General features: G+C 41.9%; 1 protein-coding gene across 1 annotated transcript in view; it reads left to right on the top strand.

Moving 5' to 3' along the window:
* The window catches only part of LDLRAD3 (low density lipoprotein receptor class A domain containing 3), a 74,403-nt gene that overhangs the window by 17,334 nt on the left and 35,047 nt on the right, over window positions 1-22,022 (top strand). Inside the window, exons 4-5 of the mRNA XM_009324671.1 lie at window positions 2,964-3,089; window positions 5,886-6,020. Coding sequence (XP_009322946.1) covers window positions 2,964-3,089; window positions 5,886-6,020 — 261 coding nt within the window. The remainder of the gene's footprint in view (window positions 1-2,963; window positions 3,090-5,885; window positions 6,021-22,022) is intronic.

Below are 22,022 nucleotides of genomic sequence, written 5' to 3'. Positions count from 1 at the left end.
TTCTGCTCTTCAGAGGACCAGAGGCTCAGGTTTTGATGATTCTCAGTCTGAAGTCTGTCTGGAAGAGTAAGGCTGTAAGAGTAAGAGATGGTCCATATTAGAAATTTCAGAAGTAAATAATTTTGAAGCCTTAATTTGGCAGGATTTTCAGAGGTGGCAAAGGGCATCTCTGAATATAATTTGCCAGAAAGTTGATAGTCTCTGAATTCAGACCCCAAATGACTGAAGTAAACCCACTTGAAGAAATGGGATCCAGTAAATGTTAACGGGGCAAAACCACAGTTGCTTCCCCCTTTTCTTACTTCTTCTCCATCTCCTTTTCTTGGACCTGTTTTGACTCAAAATACATCTCTAAAAAAGGAAGCTGTCCAGAGGCAGTCATTTGGTCTGGGCAATGTAAATGCACTGCATGGTTTTGAAAAGATGTTAGCTTTTGGAAAAAGAAAAACAACAAAAACATAACATGTGAAGCATTGGGCACCTCTTCACATATGCGTGTTATTACCACACATTCCTAGCAGCAGCTTGGCTGACTGGTTAATGTGCCTGAATGCTAATACAGGCTGCTTGCCTTGGTGACAGTCTGGGAATCTGTTGCTGAGGTGTTTGTTTTGCTGCTTTTGTTTAAAGACTGGGGGTATGGTACTGCCTCAAACCTTGTGGTTACTGAATTATTTAGCTGAGATCAGTCTGCCTCAAAACTCTTAACACAGAAGTTGCTCTTTGAAGTTGTGTGAAGAATTGGAGGGGCTCAGATGTCTTGGCTGAGGGTTTTCCATCGCTGGTGGTGTTAAGCATGGCAGCCACTTCAGGGTAATTTATCACCTGTTTTTCTACGAAGTAATGGTTCACTTTTCTCCCAAGTGGACCTTGGATACTCTTCAGAAAAAGTGGTAGTTGAATATGTGAAATTCAGTGATACATCCTATTTTACGCTTCATAATTCCAGTGAAAACTACTGGTTAATAAAGAAAAACATGTAAGAGAGGAACTGCAGGAATTTGCTTTTGGAGGACACTAAACCAAGCGAGGGTTACTGTAGCTGTGGTTTAAAACAGTTTATATGCACTCTGCTGAGTGATGGAAGAAGGCTTTGCTACAGCTGCACTTAGTTTTTAACCCTGGAAGAGAGGATTCCTTCCAAATTAATGCTGAAGCTGTTTGTCCCTATTGGATATACTTTTTTTTGTCTGTTGTTTTGTCAGGTTGTCCCTGACCTTGTCCTGGCCTTATAAAACTGCGCAGGTTGGCGTATTGATGTGCCATATGGCTACATAAAAAGACTGCCTGTCGCTGTGATCTCCAGATCTGTCACATCTCAAAACCTGGGAGTTGTAAACTCATCTTGTAGATTTGGTGTAGGAATAGGAAACATTTACTCAAAAGGCCCGCAAGTTATGGAGCTGGCTTCTTTTCTAGTGTTCTCCCATCAATGGTCTGTGCGTGGTATTACTGCATGTTCGCATTGCTCCGTACACACCTTCCTGCAGTTACCAGCATGCTCTTCCTGCAGTGACTGGCTTTGCTTCAGAGGGGACTTTCTGAAGAGTTCAGCATCCTGTGATGTGGTCCATCGTGTTACGTGCTAATTTGAAAAAGCAAAAGGGAGAAAAAAATTCTAACCACGTCTCATTAAATTGTTTTTGACTTTGGGAGTTGCTTTATTCTGGGCTGGTGATACGACAAGACTTAACTGCTGCTTGCCTTGAGCATCGTGGTGGAAGCATCTGCATCGCTCTAGCTGAGGGCAGCGTTCTCTTCTTGCTGTTAAGAGTTGCTGTGCAGTGAAGTAAAAAATGTGAAGTACTTGAGATCATAATTAGATTCTGTAATCATTTGTTAAACATATTTTGATGCTATTGTTAGTATTTAGTGTTATATGAATAGCTGTGCTGGTACTATGAAATAGATGTAGTTTCTGTCCTGAAGAACTGTATAATGGATGATGGAGAGAAGTACAGCAAGAGATGCAATTCATATAACTCGTGTTCCTTTTGCACCCAATTTTATATAAATCGTGCTGAATAAAGGCAGTGTTAATTATAGCATTTTCTTTTTTGAGTTCAATTTTTGCAGCCTGAAAAATACTTCAATGAAGGTCTCTTGTGTTTCTTATTCTCACAAAGACACTAACTCACTTGATATCTCTGTATCCCTCCTTTGCTTCTCCAGATGTTTCCTTACTCTTTGTACACCTGTCTTTGCCCAAGTTTGCGTCCAGATCCCAAATTCTCTGAAGTTGCTGCCATGTTCATTATCTCTGTCTGCCTTGGGCTCTTCACTGTTTGGCTTCTCTTAGCAAGCAAGAGAAGCTTGGTGGTGTACAAAATCTAGACTTCTACTGCTATTTAGTGTTTGTGGATTCAGCATGACATATAGCTACAGGTTGGGGGTGGGGGGCAGGCTACAACTAGTCCAGCTAGACTTCTGCCTCTGAGAGTTGTTGTCTGCCACCTGAGGACCTGCTTAGGTGTCTGTCTCCTGGACTTACACCTGGGGCAGTGACACTTACAACAGACTTCCATGCAAAGAGGAGATAGATACTCTTGTTTTCTGTGAAGTATGACCTTCTATTTTAATATTTTTCCTCCAATGCTTCTAAGTTGGTCAAATTCACGTGCACCTTTAAGGGACAGTTAGGAGTACCTGCTTGCCAGATTTACAAACTTGTATTCCAAAGGGTGAGCAATTTAAATTTGTTTTTAGAGGTCATTTGACTTGTTCTGAGTGTTTCAGTCATTCTGGAAATCGTGCAAATTGGAAGAAAATCAGCCCAAGCAAGTGAAATGTGACAAAAAACTTAAAGCAGTTGAAAGCAGGCCATAGGGAGCTTGGAGGGCACCTAACATCGGTGCCACCAGTGCTGCCTAGAGTATCCTAACCTGTACTGCTACAAAAGTATCTCTAACCTTTGTAAATTGTTTCCCTGATCTTTGCCCTCTTTTGTCTATATCTTCTCCCAGCAAAAGCCAAATCCAAATGTGGTGCCACGTTCTTCCCGTGTGCTAGCGGGATCCACTGCATCATTGGCCGTTTCCGGTGCAACGGCTTCGAGGACTGTCCTGACGGCAGCGATGAGGAAAACTGCAGTAAGTGTGAGCCTTCTTGTGAGTGAGGGCGCTTCTTTTTCTTTCAACTAATTAATACTACTTAGAAAGGAAGCGTTCATTAGCCTTTAGTTTCTGAGTCAAATATTCTCCCTGTCATTTACAACCCAGATGATCCTTGTTCTTGTCACTTTGTAAATGACAGTCTCTTAAGGTCCAGCTCAGTCTTGTTTTGTATATAATGCCTGTATACTTCAAGCCCCTTGGTAACTTTGAAATGAGATTTAAGCTGCATGTTTGCTTTGAACAGGTTCTCTGTACTCAAATGTAACTCAAATTGGGCAAATATTAAATATGACTTAAAATTGTTTAATTTTTATTTGCCTGTTTCTTGTCACTGAAGAATATGACTTGTTTGTTCATCAGCACATTTAGGTTTCTCTGTTTATACGTGTTCTCAAACAACAAATAAAGCAAATAAAGGGTTATTTAATGAGACAGATTCTTGGAAGGAGAAGGAGGTTCTTGAAGTCAGACATGCCTGCCATTGCACTAGCTTGAGCTGCTGTTCAGCAGCTTGCAAGGAAATCACAGCAGAGAGGTTGTCTGAAGTACTGCTTGACTTGAGCTAAACCCCCTGCATGTGGCTGCATAGATCCATTTGTATCTGTATCTACAAGGGATATATCATAGCAGTAAGGAAAGGTTATGTTTGATCCAGCGGCTCTGTTGCTATTATCAGGAGCTGGTAAAAGCACGGGTCTATAGGCAGAAGCTTGCAGCAAATACTTGCTCATTCTCTTGTTGGAGCACACTGAGTTTTTCCTTTTAATGACATTTAAAGGTCAGGAGGACAACAGACACCAACTTTCAAAGGTAACAAAAGAGGCGATCTTTACAGTGATCTATCACTGTCTGCTTCTTGGAGGACTTGCCTTTCTTGTTTGTGTGCTTTCCCCCACAACATGAACATCTCTTAAGGTGCCATCTGTTGTTGGCCTAGAGAATCTGGTTTGGGCCCTGGGAGGACTGTGGCAGGGAGATAGCACCTCTGTGGAGCAAGTGAAACTAGAGAAAGAAGATTGAAGGCTAAGGAAATTACTTTGGGTTATGCTTAAGCAGGTGGACTGGAAAGAAGTTTTGACAAAAGTGCTTTGAATATCCTTGAGGTGGTAGACTGACAAGTGGCAGGTCTCAACTGAAAAAGCACCAGCACATGGAGCTGGTTATGAATGACATAATTTCCCATAAGCTTGTGGTGTGTAGCTCCAACGGGACCTTACAGCTGATGATAACATGCTGCTGATCTCCCCATTTCTCTGTGCCATTTAAGCATGCACTTGGTATTCTCTAGCATATCCAAGTGTCTAGTCACTGCTTTGCTTATGTAGAGGAACAACACTGTAGGCCCTAAAGTGACCTGGAAAATCAACGTGCTATGCAAGTGTGCAGCAGTTTCAGACCAAAGGAGATTTAGCACGTTGATGATAAATGTGCTTTTGGAGAGCTGGAGGAATTGGGAGTGTTTGTTATATATACTGCAGGTTATATGCATGGCAGACTTTAAAGTTTTATGGTTTTTTTTTGAAAGACTCTTTAAAGGCAGCTCCTACTTTAAAGAATAAAAAATAGGAAGCCAATTAGTATTTGGGAACTGTAATCCCCTTTGTTATTGTGGCAGAGAAGTGCTTTGAAGCAGACAAGGAATCTAAACAGCTTTTTTAAGGCTTTCAATCGGAAAGTTGCATTCTGTTTGAGTCACCTTATTACCAAAAGCTGGCAGGAGTTCAGAGAAGAATGCCAAAAATGATTAAGGGACAGAGAGATTGATTTATGAGGAGATATTAAAAACTGCTAAATTATGCAGCTGTTCTTCCAACAGCTAAGCGATGACTGTTGGAAGATAAGGCTATATATGCCGTATATGAAGGGTGCAAACACTGTTCAAGGAGGGATTATGTAGTTATGTATGCTGGGCTATAGCTAAGAGTAGAGGGATGAAATTAGAAAACTAAGATGAATATCAAGGAAACCTTGACAGTGAGATGTATTGAAGCTGTGATGTAATCTGCTAGGAGAAGTGGTGAGAACTGCACTGCTTGAAGCTTTAAATGAAACTAGACATGGTATCTTATAGCATATTTACTGCTGGGTTTGGCGTGGGTGAGAAGACTGCTCTACCTAAATGAGTCTGCTTAAATACTATTCTGTTTTTGCTCTGTGTGCAACACTGGGCCTTATGTGAAAGGATTTTCTGGGTGCTACTGTAATGTGCATGTTACCATTAAAAAGGAGTTGAAATTCAAACACTGAGAAGTTGAGAAATGTCAACATTGCCGTTGTATCAGTTCAAAATAGTGAGGAGAACGGGGAAGGTGGAAAAAGACAGAAGCAGAGGTAAAAAATCCACTGCCTGGCAGTTCTCAGCCAGGGTTGTTGGCCTATAATATGAAACTTGAGCTAAACTGAGTTTGTTGTAATGGGAAGCAACAGGCAGTGTTTATGGTAGGCAGTGCTACCCTCCATATGTCTTCAGTGTGAGCAAATGCTGAGCACTGAACAGTGATCATGATAGGGGCTCTCATGAAAGTGAACAGAAGGCTTTATCACAACTGTGGGTGGACTAAATCTCTGTTAATTGTAATGAATCTTGCATGAATTAGAAATTTCATCTCTCTGTTCAGAGAGACAAGGTTGGTTTGATTGCCAAGTTACTCCCACATGTTCAGTGAATTGACCAACCGTTGAGTTGTGACCTGTTGTTGTTGATCGCTTAACGGCTATTTTGCTGCCTGGGTAAGAGAATTTCTAATGAAAGATCTCACTTTCTCTTCACAGCAGCAAATCCCTTGCTTTGCTCTACTGCCCGATTCCACTGTAAAAATGGTCTTTGCATTGATAAAAGCTTTGTGTGCGACAGTCAAAATAACTGTCAAGACAACAGTGATGAAGAAAGCTGCGAAAGCCCTCAAGGTAGGCACAGGGGTTTTATTCTTTTCTGCAGTATTACACCAACTCAGATTAATGTGAAACAGGCTCAGTAGAAAATACGATTCATGTTGGCTGGCTCTGCGTTGGCTAGAGCTGTGGTTTCCTAATTCTGCACATAATAAGAGTGAAACATGTAGAGTGTGTGTGTGTGTGTGTGCATAGATTTCATTCTCAGTGCTCAGAAGACTGGTATCTTTTTCAGATTAGTAAAAATGCACTGTTGCAGGAACTGCTTATAATCTGTGATCCAGTGCTCACTGAAGTTGCTAGGAATCCATTTGGTGACTTCTATGAGAGATGGGTTGGACCCACAGGGATCAATAATAAAACTTCAGTTTGAAGTAGTTCAGCGGTCTGTCTATTTACCAGATGTAGGCTTAAAGCTTTAGATCCTCATTGCTCAGTTACTTTCTGAAAGGCATGTTTCACTGGAGGACAAGTCTACAGTGAAAGAATTTATTCCTACCCTTCCTTGTTTCTGTATTTAGAGAAAAGGATGAGGACAGGGAAGAAAACTTCTGTTTGAAAATTCTTGTGTACTGAGTCTTGTGAGAATTTCAAAACACAATCTCTGACTTTTTTTTTCTTTTTACCTAATGCTATAAGTCTACATTTAGTGCTCCTCAGTTTTGTTTTCTGTAACTTAATACCATAGTATTTTATAAAACGTGAAGTATATATGAATGACTTGAGGTTAACAAATGATGTGTATTGGGCATCAGCTGCTAAATGTTTTCATGTCTGAGTTACTACTGAGAGATCAGAGTAGGCAAAAAATGGGAGATGAGATGTGCTTGGGCCTATAGTAAGCAGACGCATCAAGAGAGATAAAGCAGGGTATGAAGGAAGAAGAAATTGGGGAAATTGAAGGAGAATTACTTTAATATCTAGCTGCACTGATGATTTAGTCCATTGTGGAAGAGAAAATAATTCCAAGCTTAACATGGTGATAAATATTCTTGACAGCTCACAGGGGAAGAGGGAAAACACGCAACAACAATGCCAACAAAACAGGACTTATAGCAATGGTATGTGACAATCTTTTTTGTGCCGTTCCTCTGCCTAACCTATGAGCTCTTTGGCTCCATATGTAAGGGCTGAAGGGCTGTCGTGGTTTAACCTCAGCCGGCAACTAAGCACCACACAGCCGCTCGCTCACTCCCCCACAGTGGGATGGGGGAGAGAGTCGGAAGGGTAAAAGTGAGAAAACTCGTGGGTTGAGATAAAGACAGTTTAATAGGTAAAACAAAAGCCGCGCACGCAAGCAAAGCAAAACAAGGAATTCATTCACTACTTCCCATCGGCAGGCAGGTGTTCAGCCATCTCCAGGAAAGCAGGGCTCCATCACGTGTAGTGGTTACTTGGGAAGACAAATGCCATCACTCCGAACGTCCCCTCCCCTTCCTCCTTCTTCCCCCAGCTTTATATGCTGAGCATGACGTCACGTGGTATGGAATATCCCTTTGGCCAGTTTGGGTCAGCTGTCCTGGCTGTGTCCCCTCCCAGCTTCTTGTGCCCCTCCAGCCTTCTCAGTCGGTAGAGCATGGGAAGCTGAAAAGTCCTTGACTAGTGTAAGCACTACTTAGCAACAACTAAACCATTGGTGTGTTATCAACACTGTTCTCACCCTAAATCCAAAACACAGCACTGTCCTAAGTATCTAAATCCAAACACAGCACTAAGAAGGAAATTAACTCTATCCCTGCCGAAACCAGGACAATGGCTCATCCTGGTAACTTGCCTGCTTGCTGGGCTACATCGCAGCCTGGGAACATAGCTCTGCTCAGATCAGAGCCTCGGAGAAGGGGGTCTGGCCTGCCCCTACCCTCTGTCTGGGGGGGAAGAAATGGCTGGTGAGGGACTAGTGCACGTCTGTTGCTGCTGCAGCAGTGCTGCTGCCCCTGTGCCACAGGCTGAATTGTTTTTCACTACAGGCCTGAGGCAGTCTAGTAAGATTAATGTGGGTGGTAAGGTTTCTTGTTGGGTTTCTTTTTTTTAGCATCTGAAGCTTAAAGCAGCAGTGTTCTTTTCCAAGGTTGGGAAGACTGCTTCCTCTGCAGATTAATTGGCTGGATTGCCTCCAGGTTGTTTGTTGTCATGTCAATCTGGTTTTGGAAGTGACTGTCAGGCTCAGGAGAAGAAAAGAGCTGTATTTCATGAAGCTGTTACTTTTGTCTTTATCTTTGGTCCTTCTGGAAAAGTCAGATTAGTAAGAGGGTTAAGCAAAGTAATTCTGTCTGGTTCTATGCATGAAAGAGCCCCAAACAAGGAAGAAGGAACTCTCTCTCATTAGGACCAGAGCAGCGATGGTTTGTGGTGTGGGCTTTTTTAATTAAAAAAAAAAAGAGTCCAAGTACAGGGTTGGGAGTGAGGAGTTCCCAAAGTGAAAAGCTGGTTGTGGGGAGTGTGTGTGATTGTCTTTGCCCTTTGGCAGCTCAGAGCCTCCCTGAATTGCCATTTCGCCATCTGTAAGTGGACGATGCTCGCATACCTGTCTTTCAAAGCAAGGATTAAACAGTGTTCAACTTCCCATCTGAATGTGAATGACGATTCCCTCTGGAGTTTGTAGCTATGGGTATGTTTGTCCTGTCTTCCAAACACACCAACTACTTTGTGTTAATTGAGAATTAGAGGCTACTGTGGACAGTCTTTCATTTCTCGCACTTCTTTCTACAGCAGGTCTAATTACTGTAATTACAATGAGTTTCATATTAACACTGCACCCAAGAATCCTAGTCATTAACTAGAACTCAAGTGCTCTGGGTAGTTAGGGACAGAGCAAAGCAAATCTGTAAGGTATAAAATCAAGATAGAGGGTTTTCTTCCTACTAGCTATGTTATCGTGTCGAATGTGGTAGCTTTAGTTCAGTATAATTGAGTGTAGTCTGACATACGAGATTGCCCTTGTGTGCTATTTTTCTATCTAAAAATGTGTTGATTTAGAAATCACTAAGCTTCTGAACCACTGTATGATAGTGTCATTATTGCCATTTAACAGATGGGGAAGAGGGGGCATAGATCGGCTAAGCTAAATGCTCCCAGAGTGACATTGTGTCTGGTAGGAGTAGAGCTTCATCCGTGCTTGCCTGCTTCAGGGGGATGTCATGAGACAATCAATGTTTGCGAACTGTTTTTAGATACTGTGATAACATGTGGAATAGAAGTGTGAATTATTAATTGGTACTTTGCTCTCCTTCTGCTTTTGGGTATACTGACAAGCTTTTTAAATTAACACCTCTTCCTGCTCCTCCATGAACTTCAAAGGCCTCCTTTATCGTGCTGTCATTACTGGAAAGCTCCAGTAGTGTATCGGTTTGGTTTGTGTCAGATACTCCTCCATGCATAAAGGTCCTTTCAATCAAGAAGGGTCACTCTGCAGGCTAGGAAAACAGGAATGTGACCCCCTACTGAAAAATGTATTGACCCGGCTTTGACATGGAACACTTCAAAATGTGCCATACTTGATGAATAATAGCTTTGCTAGCATGCTGCAATTTGAGATGAGCTTGAAGCCGTGGGTTTATAAAGATTAATTTTAGTCATTAGTAGGGGCAGATTCATTTGAGGGAAGGGAGACAGAGGCCCCAGGATTTAGGTGTGAGAATGGGAAGAAGGTCAAATTTTTGAGAACAAGTTCCTGCCCTCCTTTCTCCTTACCACTTGTTGCTGAGTGTTGCCCACCTTGCAAAGGTTTGTATGTCGTGGGGAAAGTGTCAGTTTAAAAACTTAAACTGTGACAGTTTTTCTGCAAGTCAAATAATTCTCCTCTAATTCCCAACAGTAATTATTTGTAGCTCTTGTAGCTGCCATGGTAAACTTCAGAGCTGTTCCTTTAATCCCACCCCAGCTATACTTTGGTCATCTCTGGTTTCCAGCATTGAAGTAGTATGGCCAGATGTTTCCCTTAGTCTGGAATGTGGTATATTCATCAAAGTATGGGCCTGAGTTTTGGGGGTTGGATTGAGGATATAATTGCTTGGATTATCCACACGAGTCGCATATATGAATTGCTCTTTCTAGGGCATTATTCCAGTTTTAACAACACTGGCAGCAATTGGAAATTTCTACTCCTGTTCTATACTTGATGGATCTTAATCCAGGAAAGTTCTTCTCCCCCATACACTTTTTTATCTTATTACTTTAAGATCTCTCCCTATGCCTCAAATTAGCTGACAGTGCTAATCATTCACAACTGCTACTCTGGGTGTACTCCTTGGGCCTGCCTGTCGCTGGGGGGATTTCCTGCCCTGTGACAGACATCCACTCAATTGGAAGGGAATTCCTCCTTCTTAATATTTTTCAACAACCATGTAAATTTCAGCTCTAGGAATAAATTTATTCTCTTAATTGCTTTTTATCTAAATGTGTCTTCACAGTGCTTCTTCCTTTAGTTTCTCCTCCATTTTGTACTTTTAGTCTAGAAAGCTTTAACACCAACAAAAGCATACTGGATATTTTAATTCAAACTTCTATTTCTTTCATGGCCCTTCTTTTCTTTCCTTCTAAGTTTGCTAAATACCTTTATTAGCTTTAACCCCGTTGCCTAGGAAAGGGGGTTTTATAGCTGCAAGTCTATATTCACTCTGACTGGTGCTGTAGAGAGAGTCTCTTGGCTTCAGTAATGTTCCTACAATTCTAGCTCTGCAGTTGTTAGTAAACAGTACCATTCTGGTCAAGTTATAAACGAAATGTTTTACAAGTGTCCTGAAGTTGATTCCTGCCCTATGTTTCTACAGTGTATTTGGTAATGTCCACTGTTGCACATGTGGATACCTCCTTTTTTTATTTTTGCCTATTTTTTCATTGAATTTGCGTTAGGATTTTGATATACCCCAATATTCTAAAACAGATTTAGAAGCATACACAGTTGTCAGAAGTCTCTGTTCTTTCCTCTGTGGCATGTATAAATTGCTTGTACAAAAATTGGCAGCATATTAAAAAATGAAAAATCTGACCCTGTGTCAAACAAGTGGAAAACAGTTTAAACGGTTGACTTATTAAAATTAATTTTTAAGTGATAATATAAATTCTGTAATGGTAATTTCTGTGGATTTAGGTATAGGTGAGACGAAGTTGGAAGGGGACTGGCTGTAATGGTAAACGTTATGGCCCATTGCTGGTGTTTGCATGATTGAGTTGCAATGCAAAGTGCCTTTTAGAACTGACAGCCGAGTGGAACAGACATACTCTATACTTCACAAAACCTAATTTATGAAACGCAAATAGCTCCCAGAACATCCCACTCCTTATGGAGCTCGTAACCAGCCCTTTGCATGTAGTAAATTGAAATTCTGAAATTCCCAAATGCTGTGGTATCACTTAGACATCCCAAAGCTTTGTAGTCTGATCCTGGCTACATACGTTTCCTTTTATTGAGTCTCCCTTTGACTCATCATTGACTCAGTCTGTAAACTGAAGCTCAACCTGCAATTATTGTGTATCAGCTTAGCCCAGATTCAGCCTACAACAGGAATTTAATACTCGGAGGCAGACTAAATAGAAGCAGAAACTTAAGGAAGGACACAAATAAAATGTCACTGAATGTTTTATTAAAAGAAGGCTTTGCTTGAGCATATTTAGCTCTCTAATATCCCTGTTTTATAACACTTACTAGATGGAAATGTTTTTGTCAGTTGTGAATTCCGTCTTTCCTCTGTTCCTCCATTCCCTGATTAAGTCCAGGGGAATCATGGAGGATTCCCATCTGCATGGAGGCTAAAAGGTAAGGTGAGCTACAGTAGGCAGATGTTCGTATTAATTGATACTGATATTTCAGATGACCGGTGCATTCATCTGTGCACTTATTTCAACAGCATGCAGACTCCGCGGTCCCTGCTGCCTCCCAGGCCAGTCTGTCGTTTGTAAAATTGGTTATTGATCACTTCATTTGAACAGCAGGTAATAACACAGGTGTTATTGTAGATGGTCCCAGACTCATTCAGAAGCATGGTAACCTCTGAGTGGGACTGTGCATGGAGGCTTTGCAATTAAAGTAGTGTAAAATAAATGTGGGGATCTCAGGGAGAGGTCCAGGCAGCTGGTACAAATGGATTTGAGTCGCTACATCTCGCAGCTCCCTCAGCTTGCAAAGATGCCAGGGTTTTGTTGCAGAACAGGCATATATATACCTGAGGAATAGTCATCTTGTGGATCAGCATGTTGATTCTGCAGGCCTAGCATTTTGGCAGAATAATAATAGACATGCTGCCAAAATGTTAGGCTACCACTGTTTGGAGAGCAGCTATTCTATTAAGAGCTGCTATAACGTGGCAATAGACAAGCAATGACTTCAGGTCTTCAAATGGACAACAAACTTACTTAAAAGGGTGTTTGTGGATGGGGGCTCACCATGTTTGTCAACAGCTCTAGCAGGGAAAAAACGGAAGAAAAGGAGGATCTGGCAACAATCATCTTGCCCTGAAAGCAACTCCTTGAAGATAGTAAGGATGGGGAACTGACTTTGTGTCTCCAGCTCGTATTATGCCTGTTCTGTAGACAGGCGCGCTTTAGGATGCTGATGGTAGCCTTCCCTCAAGGCACAGCTTACTCCCATGATGGAAGTGCTGTTCTTATGGGAGTGCCTTATTGGACTCTTGCTGTAATCCCATGATTTTTTTTGGTTGCTGGTGCTGAAATTGCGGTTGTCAAGCTAGTACGTGCAGGTAGTTACTGTGTGTCGGCTACTTTCCTTTCAGCCAGTGACTGATGAGGCGAGCTGGGAACTGAGACTGTAAATGGCATGTTTTTTTTCTCACCTGTGCAGGAATGAAATACCAGCTCTTAACAGTTGTGTCCAGATATTTTTACCTTCACTTTGTGGCATTTAAGCCTAATTAACAGTTCCAGAAAAAGGTGATGACATGAATATCCAGTTTCTTTGCCTGTGCTTCAAAACTTCAGAAACAGGTGATAAAATGTCACGCTAGAGGAAGACAAGTTTAGAATAAAGGACATTCTTTTTCCCCATTGTTCTTGAGGCTAATTAAATTCTCTCTTGAGCTCTCATTAGTAAAAATCAATTCCTTTCAAATACATTTTCCACAAGTTTTTAACAGCATGTAGGTGTTTGAAATATACCATATGTATTGGCATGTCACACTGTGTCCTGGCTGCTGAATTGCATTAACTTTTCATAGATGTGAGTGTCATTTAATTGTGCAGAAGGCTCCTGTTGCTGAACTGTAGGTGCCAGCCCCCTGTCTTTTCACTATCAATGGAGGGAATCCAGATAAAAGGCACGGATGTTAATCTTTGACTTGCTGTAAAACAAAATCAATTACAGGTAAGGTGACCAAGTGCTTTTTCTACATTTATTGTAGAAAAGGATTATAGTGTTTGTATTTAAAATGAAACTAATTTTTGTTAGTACAGTTTCAGTACTGGGACAACCTGTTTTTTGTTGCAAAATGGTAGTTGTCATAGCAAACGCGTGTCAGGGAGGAGCCACAGCAAAGGTTTCCTGGATTAAGTACTGAAGAGAAGCTCTTGCTAGCAGGGCGGGAGTTAGCTTGGCTGTCTCTTCTGTTTCTAGTCCTAACCCTCATTCATCAGACTAGCCTGCCCCAACCTGTAATACTACTTTCAAGCCCAGCTGGGAGCTGATATGCATGGCTCTCCCACCAGGTCTGGCCCGTCGGCCCTGCAGTTTCAGTCAAATGGCGAACCTTGTTCTTTAGCCTGATTATTAACATTAATCTTAGCTAAGTGATAATGCTTCAACCTAAATCTAGCTTTGAGACCTGCCTGCATTAACTAGGGCAGCAAAAAGTCTGAGGTTAATGTATGCTTCAGTGCCTTTGCAAATCTTGGTCTGGCATTGTCGTGTCTGTAACCACTAGTTAGAAATTATTTCCCAAGGTGAACTATTGAGGAAGGTCACATTCAGCAGTTTGCACAGGGACTTGGGCAGAGAGCACAGGAGTTTTCCTTTCTTGCTCTTTAGGAGTTGGCCTGTTCTTTTTGCGCAGCAGTGGAATTGAATAGAGGACCAGTTTTGCTGCTCAGACCTGTGTGAGCAGGAGAAACAGATCCCAGCATCCTGTGTGTCAGCCTTTGGGGTAGGTTTCTTATTTTGCTTTGTTTTTTCCCCCTGCAGCTGCCCGCAGTAAAGTTGGAAGATGTGGTTCCTAAAATGTCAGGCTGCAACTCTGTCCCCAGCTGAAACTAGTTTTGCACATGGTTAAAATCTGTATCTTTTCACAACTTCAGTTATATCTGGGAATAATTTGTGACGTGAGCTCTGTCAAATCTCGTATGTGTGTTCTTACTTAAGTGTAAAGCCACAAGCAAAGCCAACATGACCAGGTGTAAAAGTGTCTCTGTTCAGATGTTGTAGCAGTTTAATGCATAATAAATTATGTAATTCACCTAAAGCAGCATGTTTTCAGTGTAGACAGTCCCCTGGAGCAGGGTTACCAAGGTCTGTTGAAAAGTTTTACTGACGTCTGCTCAACAAGAATAAATGCAACGACTCCAGGTCAGCCAAATGTCTCTGTAGCTAAAAATGCTGCTGGTGCAATGCACTTGACTCGTAAGAAGGAGAGCAGCTAGAAATGCAGAATTGCCCTCAGAAATGTAGGTACCCCCATGTGTGCGGGACCTTGATAGGTCTGGGCAGTTTGTGTCTGTTGTTTTGAGAAATCCTTGCTTAGAGTAATTCTGTTTTTTCTCTTTCTGCCTTACAGAAAATATGATTTTATATCATCTTACAGAAGTAAGGGTATGGAAAACAGAAGTTGGGGGGGATACCTCACAACTGAGGTGGTATTAACATCAAAGCACGTCTACCAGACCTCACTATGTCTTCATGCCCACTCCTTCCAAATGCTGGTCCCAGCCAGGCCAGTGGAAGTGTTAACTTTCTTCAGCTGAAGCAAATGGCATTTGTTTCTTTATTGCAGGTCACGCTTAAGTTGCTATACCAGTGTGCTGTATTCACTGTGGAGCATAAATTGCTTCAGGGTGATTTCTAAAACCCGAGCAAGTTGCCAGCCAGGGTTCCAGAGAAAGACATTTCATACTGCCTGACCTAAAACTAGCAAATGAAACTTGATAAGCAAGTGGATTACCACCAAAAAAAAAAGTTTCTTGCCAGGCTTTAGATTAAGCCGAGATTCATCCTCAGCCAAGCATTTCAGTACCTATAAATCTGTGAAGGATGAGGTTGTTGAATTCTAGCTTTCCCTTCTTTTCTGCTCTTGCGTTAAAACTTGTGTTCCAGAGTCTGATTGAGCTTCCTTGGAAAGCTAGGCACCGCAGCGGATTTTCTTCTGCCTGCTGAAAATTGTGATGAGAGACATCACGCCAGTCTTTAGTCTGTGTGCTGTTCCCTGAGCTTGCCAAACTAACTCATGCTCTCATCTCACATTACCAGATATTCTGCGCTAATTTGCTATAAAGGATTGTGTTAAAAATCCATATTTATGAGGGATGTTAAAAACAAAAAGCAATTATATGGTTTTCAATTACATAAACATCAACATGCAATGGGAATTAGAAGCTGAATAATTAATTTCCTGTTTATTTGTAATATAGAGTTTAGGCAAACAGTAAAACCTGGAGAACAAGCAGGGGGAGGAGTGCGGAGGGTACAGTGCCATAAAGTGCTTTTAGTATCTCTATTTCAAGTCAGTTCATATCTCAGAGTAGGTATTGGCTGTTAAGGGAGGTAGCAACCTGGTGAGTGGGAAGCACTGGGTGCAGAAGTCCTGTTCATACCTGTGCCCTATTAGTTAAGTAGTGTTTCCACTAACATGGCTGAAGGTTTCGGCAATGGGAGTGCCCGTTCACGTGTCCTGAGCACGGAGGTGGCAGCAGCTAGAGCTGCCTGGTGCTTCCTGCTATTGGCGTGGTAAATGACCTTGGGCATTTTGGGTTAACATCCGTCATATGCCTAATCTCTATTTTACAGATGAAGAATACCAAACTTGTAACTTTTGAAAGCTTTATGAAAGATTATAAAGTAATTTGAAGAAAATGAATATCATGAATCATTTCTGAATGTTACCTGTCACCTGAAGTGCACCAACCAGTCACTTTGGGGTCTGGGCATTGGTGCTGAATTACATCCTCCGAGGCTTCAAAGCAGAAGCTTTCAAGGCTTCATTTAGAATCATAGAATCATTAAGGTTGGAAAAGACCTCTAAGATCATCAAGTCCAACTGTCAACCCAACACCACCATGCCCACTAAACCGTGTCCCTAAGCGCCTCAACTACACGTCTTTTAAATACTTCCAGGGATGGTGACTCAACCATGTCCCTGGGCAGCCTGTTCCAATGTTTAACCACTCCTTCAGTAAAGAAGTTTATTCTAATAGCATTATTGTACCACAGTGAATGCAGTGATTACCAACTAGTTCTTAAGTGGAAGTAATTTTGAAGATCTGGTGTTTTTGTTAAGAGATTAGGAAATGTGTTACACTGCACTAAAACCTGTGGGAATTAAAAACTAGCTTGTTCCATTTGTTCAACTGTTTATTCTTAGATCGTCATTTCCCTTTGCCTCCTACATGCTGAATAGCTAGCAAACACCAACCTTGTTTTAGTGATGGCTCTCCAGGAAAATGCTTTTAGACTTTTTGAGACAGGTTTTTCCATGGCAAATGGTGCTCATGATTTACCCTCTACAGGAGAAGACTTAAGGCTGTCCTTACACAGATCAAGTTCTAGAGCTGAGAGTTTTCTTCGAGAAAGGTTTTCTGAACTAAAACTTGAACTATTGTGTCAGTTAACTTTGAAGTCCATGGTGGCTGGAGCCTTGCTGACTGGTTTGCAAGGAGGTGGTTTGGACTTGGCTTGAGGGAAAGGGATCATTATGTGCAATTAAATGGAAGCTCTGCAAGGTATTTGGCACTAATGCTTGTAAGAACCCACAGCTGTAAGAATATTGTATGGGAGAGTGTCCTTATGGTAAGTGACTAACTTGCTGTCAAATTTAATTTTCTTTTTTCATACCCTAGAAGCAGAAAACAATAAGCATGTGACTTCAGGAAAGCAATGCTGTGGGGGAAGTTATATCCTTGTTCAATAACTGAATGACTGTGATCAACCAGGAGAAGGCGGATGAGAAGACCATATGTTCTGTTCAAAAGCTAACAAATTCCAGACTGAATTTTTTTCTGTTGTTTTTGCTTGCTATTAAAGCCAAATTTGTCTGACCAGATTGGAATAGGTATGTTGGTGATCGGTTGGATAGAGAGGTTCTTCAGAGAAGGGCTCAGACAGCAGGGTGGCTGCAGCAGGTATGAGAGGACTGAAGCAGCTGTCACGATAAAAATGAGACATGGTGGCAGTGAGCAGAGCCTGGCTTGCAAATAGGGGGTGGAGATCATAGGTAGGGGCTTAAGCCATGCTCCTACTTAATTTTTTTAATTTATTTATTTTTATTTTGTTTTATGAAAGGATCACTTGGCCATAGTCTTGTCCTTTGCTATTGTGTGGGAGTGAGCTCATACAATTAAGACTGAGACGGTGATAACCTTCTGCCCTTACGCACACATGATCAGTTTTGTGATGAATCAGCTGCCAAGGTTTACATTCCTGAGCCCAAATTCTTGCTCTTTTCATTGAGCTTGCAGCACAAGTGTGATTGAATCACTGTGTGTTTGCAGAAGCCACTGCTGGTGTCTCCCTTATTTTCCAGGCTGCCTTTTCCACCACCTCTTGATACATAAATCCCAGAGAGCTGATGATTAGTTGGCAGCCATATGAGATCAGATTCTAGTCGTGACTGATAATTGCAAGAAAATATCCAGAGAGTACCTTCCTGGCCAAGCAGAATGTAATTCAAGACTCCGTATGTAAAGAAGTGCTGGCTGGAGGTGCGTGAGGAAAAGTGCAGAAGTGGTATCGTGAACTTGTGCATTGGAGAGAGATTGCAGCATGATACCTTTGCAAGCTATATGGCCCGTCTGAGGTGGAAACCAAGCAACATGGAAAAACACTGTGAGATGAGTTAACCTTTGAATAATGAATTTCCCAGGAACGTAGAGGAATGCTTTTGGTCTGTGCCTTTCTTATCTGTACATCAGTAATATGGTCAGTCTTTCCAGAAAGCCTAGTGTAAATACAGAGTAGAGAAAACATACTAAACCCATTCCTGTGCTCTTTCATTCATCATTTCACCCTCATCGTATTCTCTACTTTCTTGTTGGAAAAACTCTTCATGCAGTTTATTAAGGTTTTGTTTGTAAAGAAATTAAGTCAAATTTGTGCTTCCCCCTGTTTTTTTGTTTGTTTGTTTTTTTTAATTGCCTTCTTTCCTGTAAGCCATCAGGGGCTTTTCCTCACTTGTTCCTATTGTTTGTTTGCTTTCTGGTTTCTTTCTCTCTTCAGTTTTTGTATCATGCTCTTTCTTCATGTGTTTGTTTCTGGCTTTTCTGGAGGTATCAAACAAGAGGAACTATACATTAAGCCATATTCAGACTTCAATCCACTACCTACAGTTAAAGTACTACAAAGTTTTGTTGCCCTATTCAGGTAAATCTTTCCTACTCAATCATTGTTCTCATATTTTAGTGTCACCCTGGAGGGGCAGGAAGTGGTCTAGGCTTAAAACACACAAACAAATAAAAAAAACCCCAAAACCCACATGTGGGAGAAATCAAACATCTCCCTGAGAAGACTGGGTATACATTCCTTTCTGTTCCATCCAGCTCTCTGAGATGGACCACATCTCTTCTCTCCGGTACAAGTGCCAGACAGTGGCCCTCTATGAGAACATTGCCAGCTGGCAGTGTTCATAGCCAGTGTATGTTTCTTGATTATAATTTCAGCAGAGATTTAATATTACAAGTTTAATGGTGTCTGCAAGCCACAATCAGGTGAGAAAAGGAGTCAATTTCTGTTCCGGTTGTGCTAAAGCTGTTAGAGCAGGAATTTCCTTTCTGCCTATTTTACTGCATGATTTGTACTGCTTATATTTTACGGCCTTGATTTATAGCATATGTCACGAGTTTGTCTGATGCTGCTAGCAGTTTCCTGCCTGTGGTTTGCTAGGTGGGAGCAGTCTCCTGATGCTTTTGACATGAGGTGTGTGCATTGGCCGCAGCATGTTCCCATTGGACACCGGAGCCAAGCCCTTGCAGTGGAAGGGGGGGTCTTGAAAGAAGTTACTGCATTAAATGTCTGTTAGAGGAGGAAGTTTCCACAGGAACTGGGTTAATAGTCCACTTCTGGAGCATAAGCTGGGAGCGACCATTTGGCCAGTCCCCTGCCATGCGCAGCACATGGCAGCAAATGCAGCATTGCAGCATTTGGTGTGCAGAGCAAGAACTGCACTAGTGAAAGTTGCCCACTCGTATATTAAAGGGGGGGAGGGAGGAAGCCTTTGCAGCTGGGTTGAGGGCAGGCTGCTGCCAGCAGTTGTCTCAAAGCATTCCTCACTGCTGTGAGATCTGTGAATGGTGCTTCGGAGAAAAATCTCCCCTGGGTTTTTGATGCTTTTCAACCACAAATATTTGTCATTTGCAACAGGATGGAGTTCTCTGCAGCACTCTTCCCTAAGCTTTTCAGTTGCAGGAGCTGATTGAGGAGAGAGGGGAGGGGAAAAAAAATAATCAGACTTTTTCAGTTCCTTCCTTTCCAGGGGCTATGGGACTGCCTCTCCAAAACTGTTACATTAGTCTTATCGCAGTTGCCTCTGGAATTGCAATCGCAACATATTCTGTCTCTTCTCCTCGTAGTTAGAAGTGGCTTCTTTAGCTTTTTCCTTTTTCTCTCTATTCTTTTCCATACCCTTTTCCCTTCTACTTTTACTACACAGTGAGAGCGCCAGGGAAATGAAGAAGGTGCTGCACACCTCTGCCCATTTCACATTGAGGAAGGAACATCTCTCTCTTGTGTTTGCTATGGCTATGTCCCAACAAGAAAGCCAATGCACAAATGGTGGATTTTTTTCCTAAAGTGTCTGTTTAGATGCACAAGAAGGTCAACTTTTAGTAGGTTCTATGCTCTTAGGCATATTTGAAAAGATCACCCTTTTTATGTAAAGTCAATATTTTTTTTTAAAAAGGAGGTAAATAATGAAGCACCAAAGAAAACTTAATGCAAGCAAAACTTATCCCTGCTTGCAAGAACACTGACTTGAGCAGATATCACACAGACTTTGTTTTCACTTCCCTCCTTGTTAGAGACTTCAAAGAGGATCTCCATTGCTTGACAATTCAGTTTGCCCCGTGCAGCACCACTCTGTTGTGCTTTGTTCTGCGTAAGTTTCAAGGCCTCAGGTCGTGAGGATTTCCTTACCGTTCCTGGGCAATTATTGTACCTGCAGTTCTCACAAGTTTTCCTGTTCTAACTTCACCTCTGCTCTAAAGCCAAGTAAAACTCTTCAAGTATTACATTTCCTACCTTGTTTCTGGGCCTCTACAAGCCTGTAGTGCAGGTCACTTATTGTGGGTACAGAATGAATCTAACCTTTACCTTTCCTTTCTGTTTTGCATGCAGAACAAACTCTCTAGTTCTTTGATTTCCCAAATAGGGGAGTGGATTTATCTCAGCTGTTGTGGGTGAAGACTGATGTTGAGATTAGAGAGCTCTGCCCTACACGGGGCTGCTTCCACTCTTTCTGTGAACGTACGGTGAATGTGCGCTCTGCATTTAATGAACACTCCATCCAGTCTGCATTTTTTATGAAGATCTTGTGGACCAGTTGTTGCTGAGTCTTGCTAAATAACTCTCTTGCAAGAAGATTCTGCTTGTCCTGAGGTGAAATCATGTAGTACTGAGCTTGTCTTCTGGCTTGTTACTGTTCCAATGGTTAGATCAAGCTGAATTCAGGCCCATTCTGTCATTAGGAACTTACTAAACTACTGCTTTATGGCTTCATCTTTCAATGTTGACCTTTCTGTTAACATTTTGCGTGTGGTTCAACCTGCCCTGATCTCCTTCTGTCCTCTGCATTTTATCTGTTGTGTTTTTTTTTTCCCCCCAAGTGTGTGTGTTTGCATAGGTGCTTCATTTCAGAGGAGTACAGGAGAGATGCAGATGTTATGACTTCATTTTTTTTAATTTGTTTTACTGTTCGGGCTTTTTTGATCTCTGGAGCTCAAAACAATGATCAAATAAGGATTCTCTTTCATTTTTCTTGGCACTAGTTTCCCTCTCCATGGATGGAAGTGACTGAGGGTTGGTTCTCACAGAATCAGTGACAGGTAAACCACATGAATCCATCCTCAGTCCAGCTGAATTTATTACCTATTTCTGTTTTTGCTGGATCTCAATTTCTAAACCCTTTTTCTTCCCTACGTAGTTTACATTTAGTGTTTCAGGCTGAAAGTGTATCTTGTGGGCCTGGGGGGAAAAGCTTGGGGGTTTCTCCTTCCCATTTTGCTTGTCCCTTGGGCAGGATCCAGTTCGCGGTGGCCAGCATGGAGATGCCCGGAGGAGCTGGGAGGGGAGCAGAGTCCAGGCCCTTGTCCCCAGCCTGGCTCAGGGAGCAGCCAGGCCCCTCTGCGGGGCTGACTGTGCCTGGTGTTCAGCTGCTGTGGGTGAAGGGCAGCTCTGCTGCAGCCTCAGCAAGTGCTCGACAGAGTCTGTTTTCTTAGGCACTTTCAAGCTGCATGAAAATGATTTCAGGGAGCAGAAACATGTTTTACTTGCCGAGTATTGCATGAAATGTCCAAAAACCAGATCTGGTTAGGAGGAGACCTTCCTTGGGAGGGTAGAAGGAGAAGAAGAAGATAACAGTTGTGTATTTTTTACTGCTTTGAAACAGCACCTCTCAGAGCTTACCACATACGTAAATCTGTCTGCTTACTGACTTGTTTGTATCCATTTCAAACCTGGATATAATTAATGTAATTTTATAAACATGAGTGTATAGAAAAAGGGAACATTCATTCCTCGCAAGGATGAAACTCCTGTTTGTTGTAATTTAAAAGTATTTACTATTAGGAATTGTGATGCCACCTCTGCTCTGCCCAAGCATGCTTTAAATGAACCACAGGTTTGGTTCATTGAGGGAGAGCTGTCACCGCAGCAGG

The sequence above is a fragment of the Pygoscelis adeliae genome, unplaced genomic scaffold, assembly GCF_000699105.1.
Source record: "Pygoscelis adeliae isolate BGI_AS28 unplaced genomic scaffold, ASM69910v1 Scaffold225, whole genome shotgun sequence".
Taxonomy (NCBI): domain Eukaryota; kingdom Metazoa; phylum Chordata; class Aves; order Sphenisciformes; family Spheniscidae; genus Pygoscelis; species Pygoscelis adeliae.
Note: the sequence above shows the minus strand (reverse complement) of the source record. Positions and strands in the feature narration are given on the sequence as shown.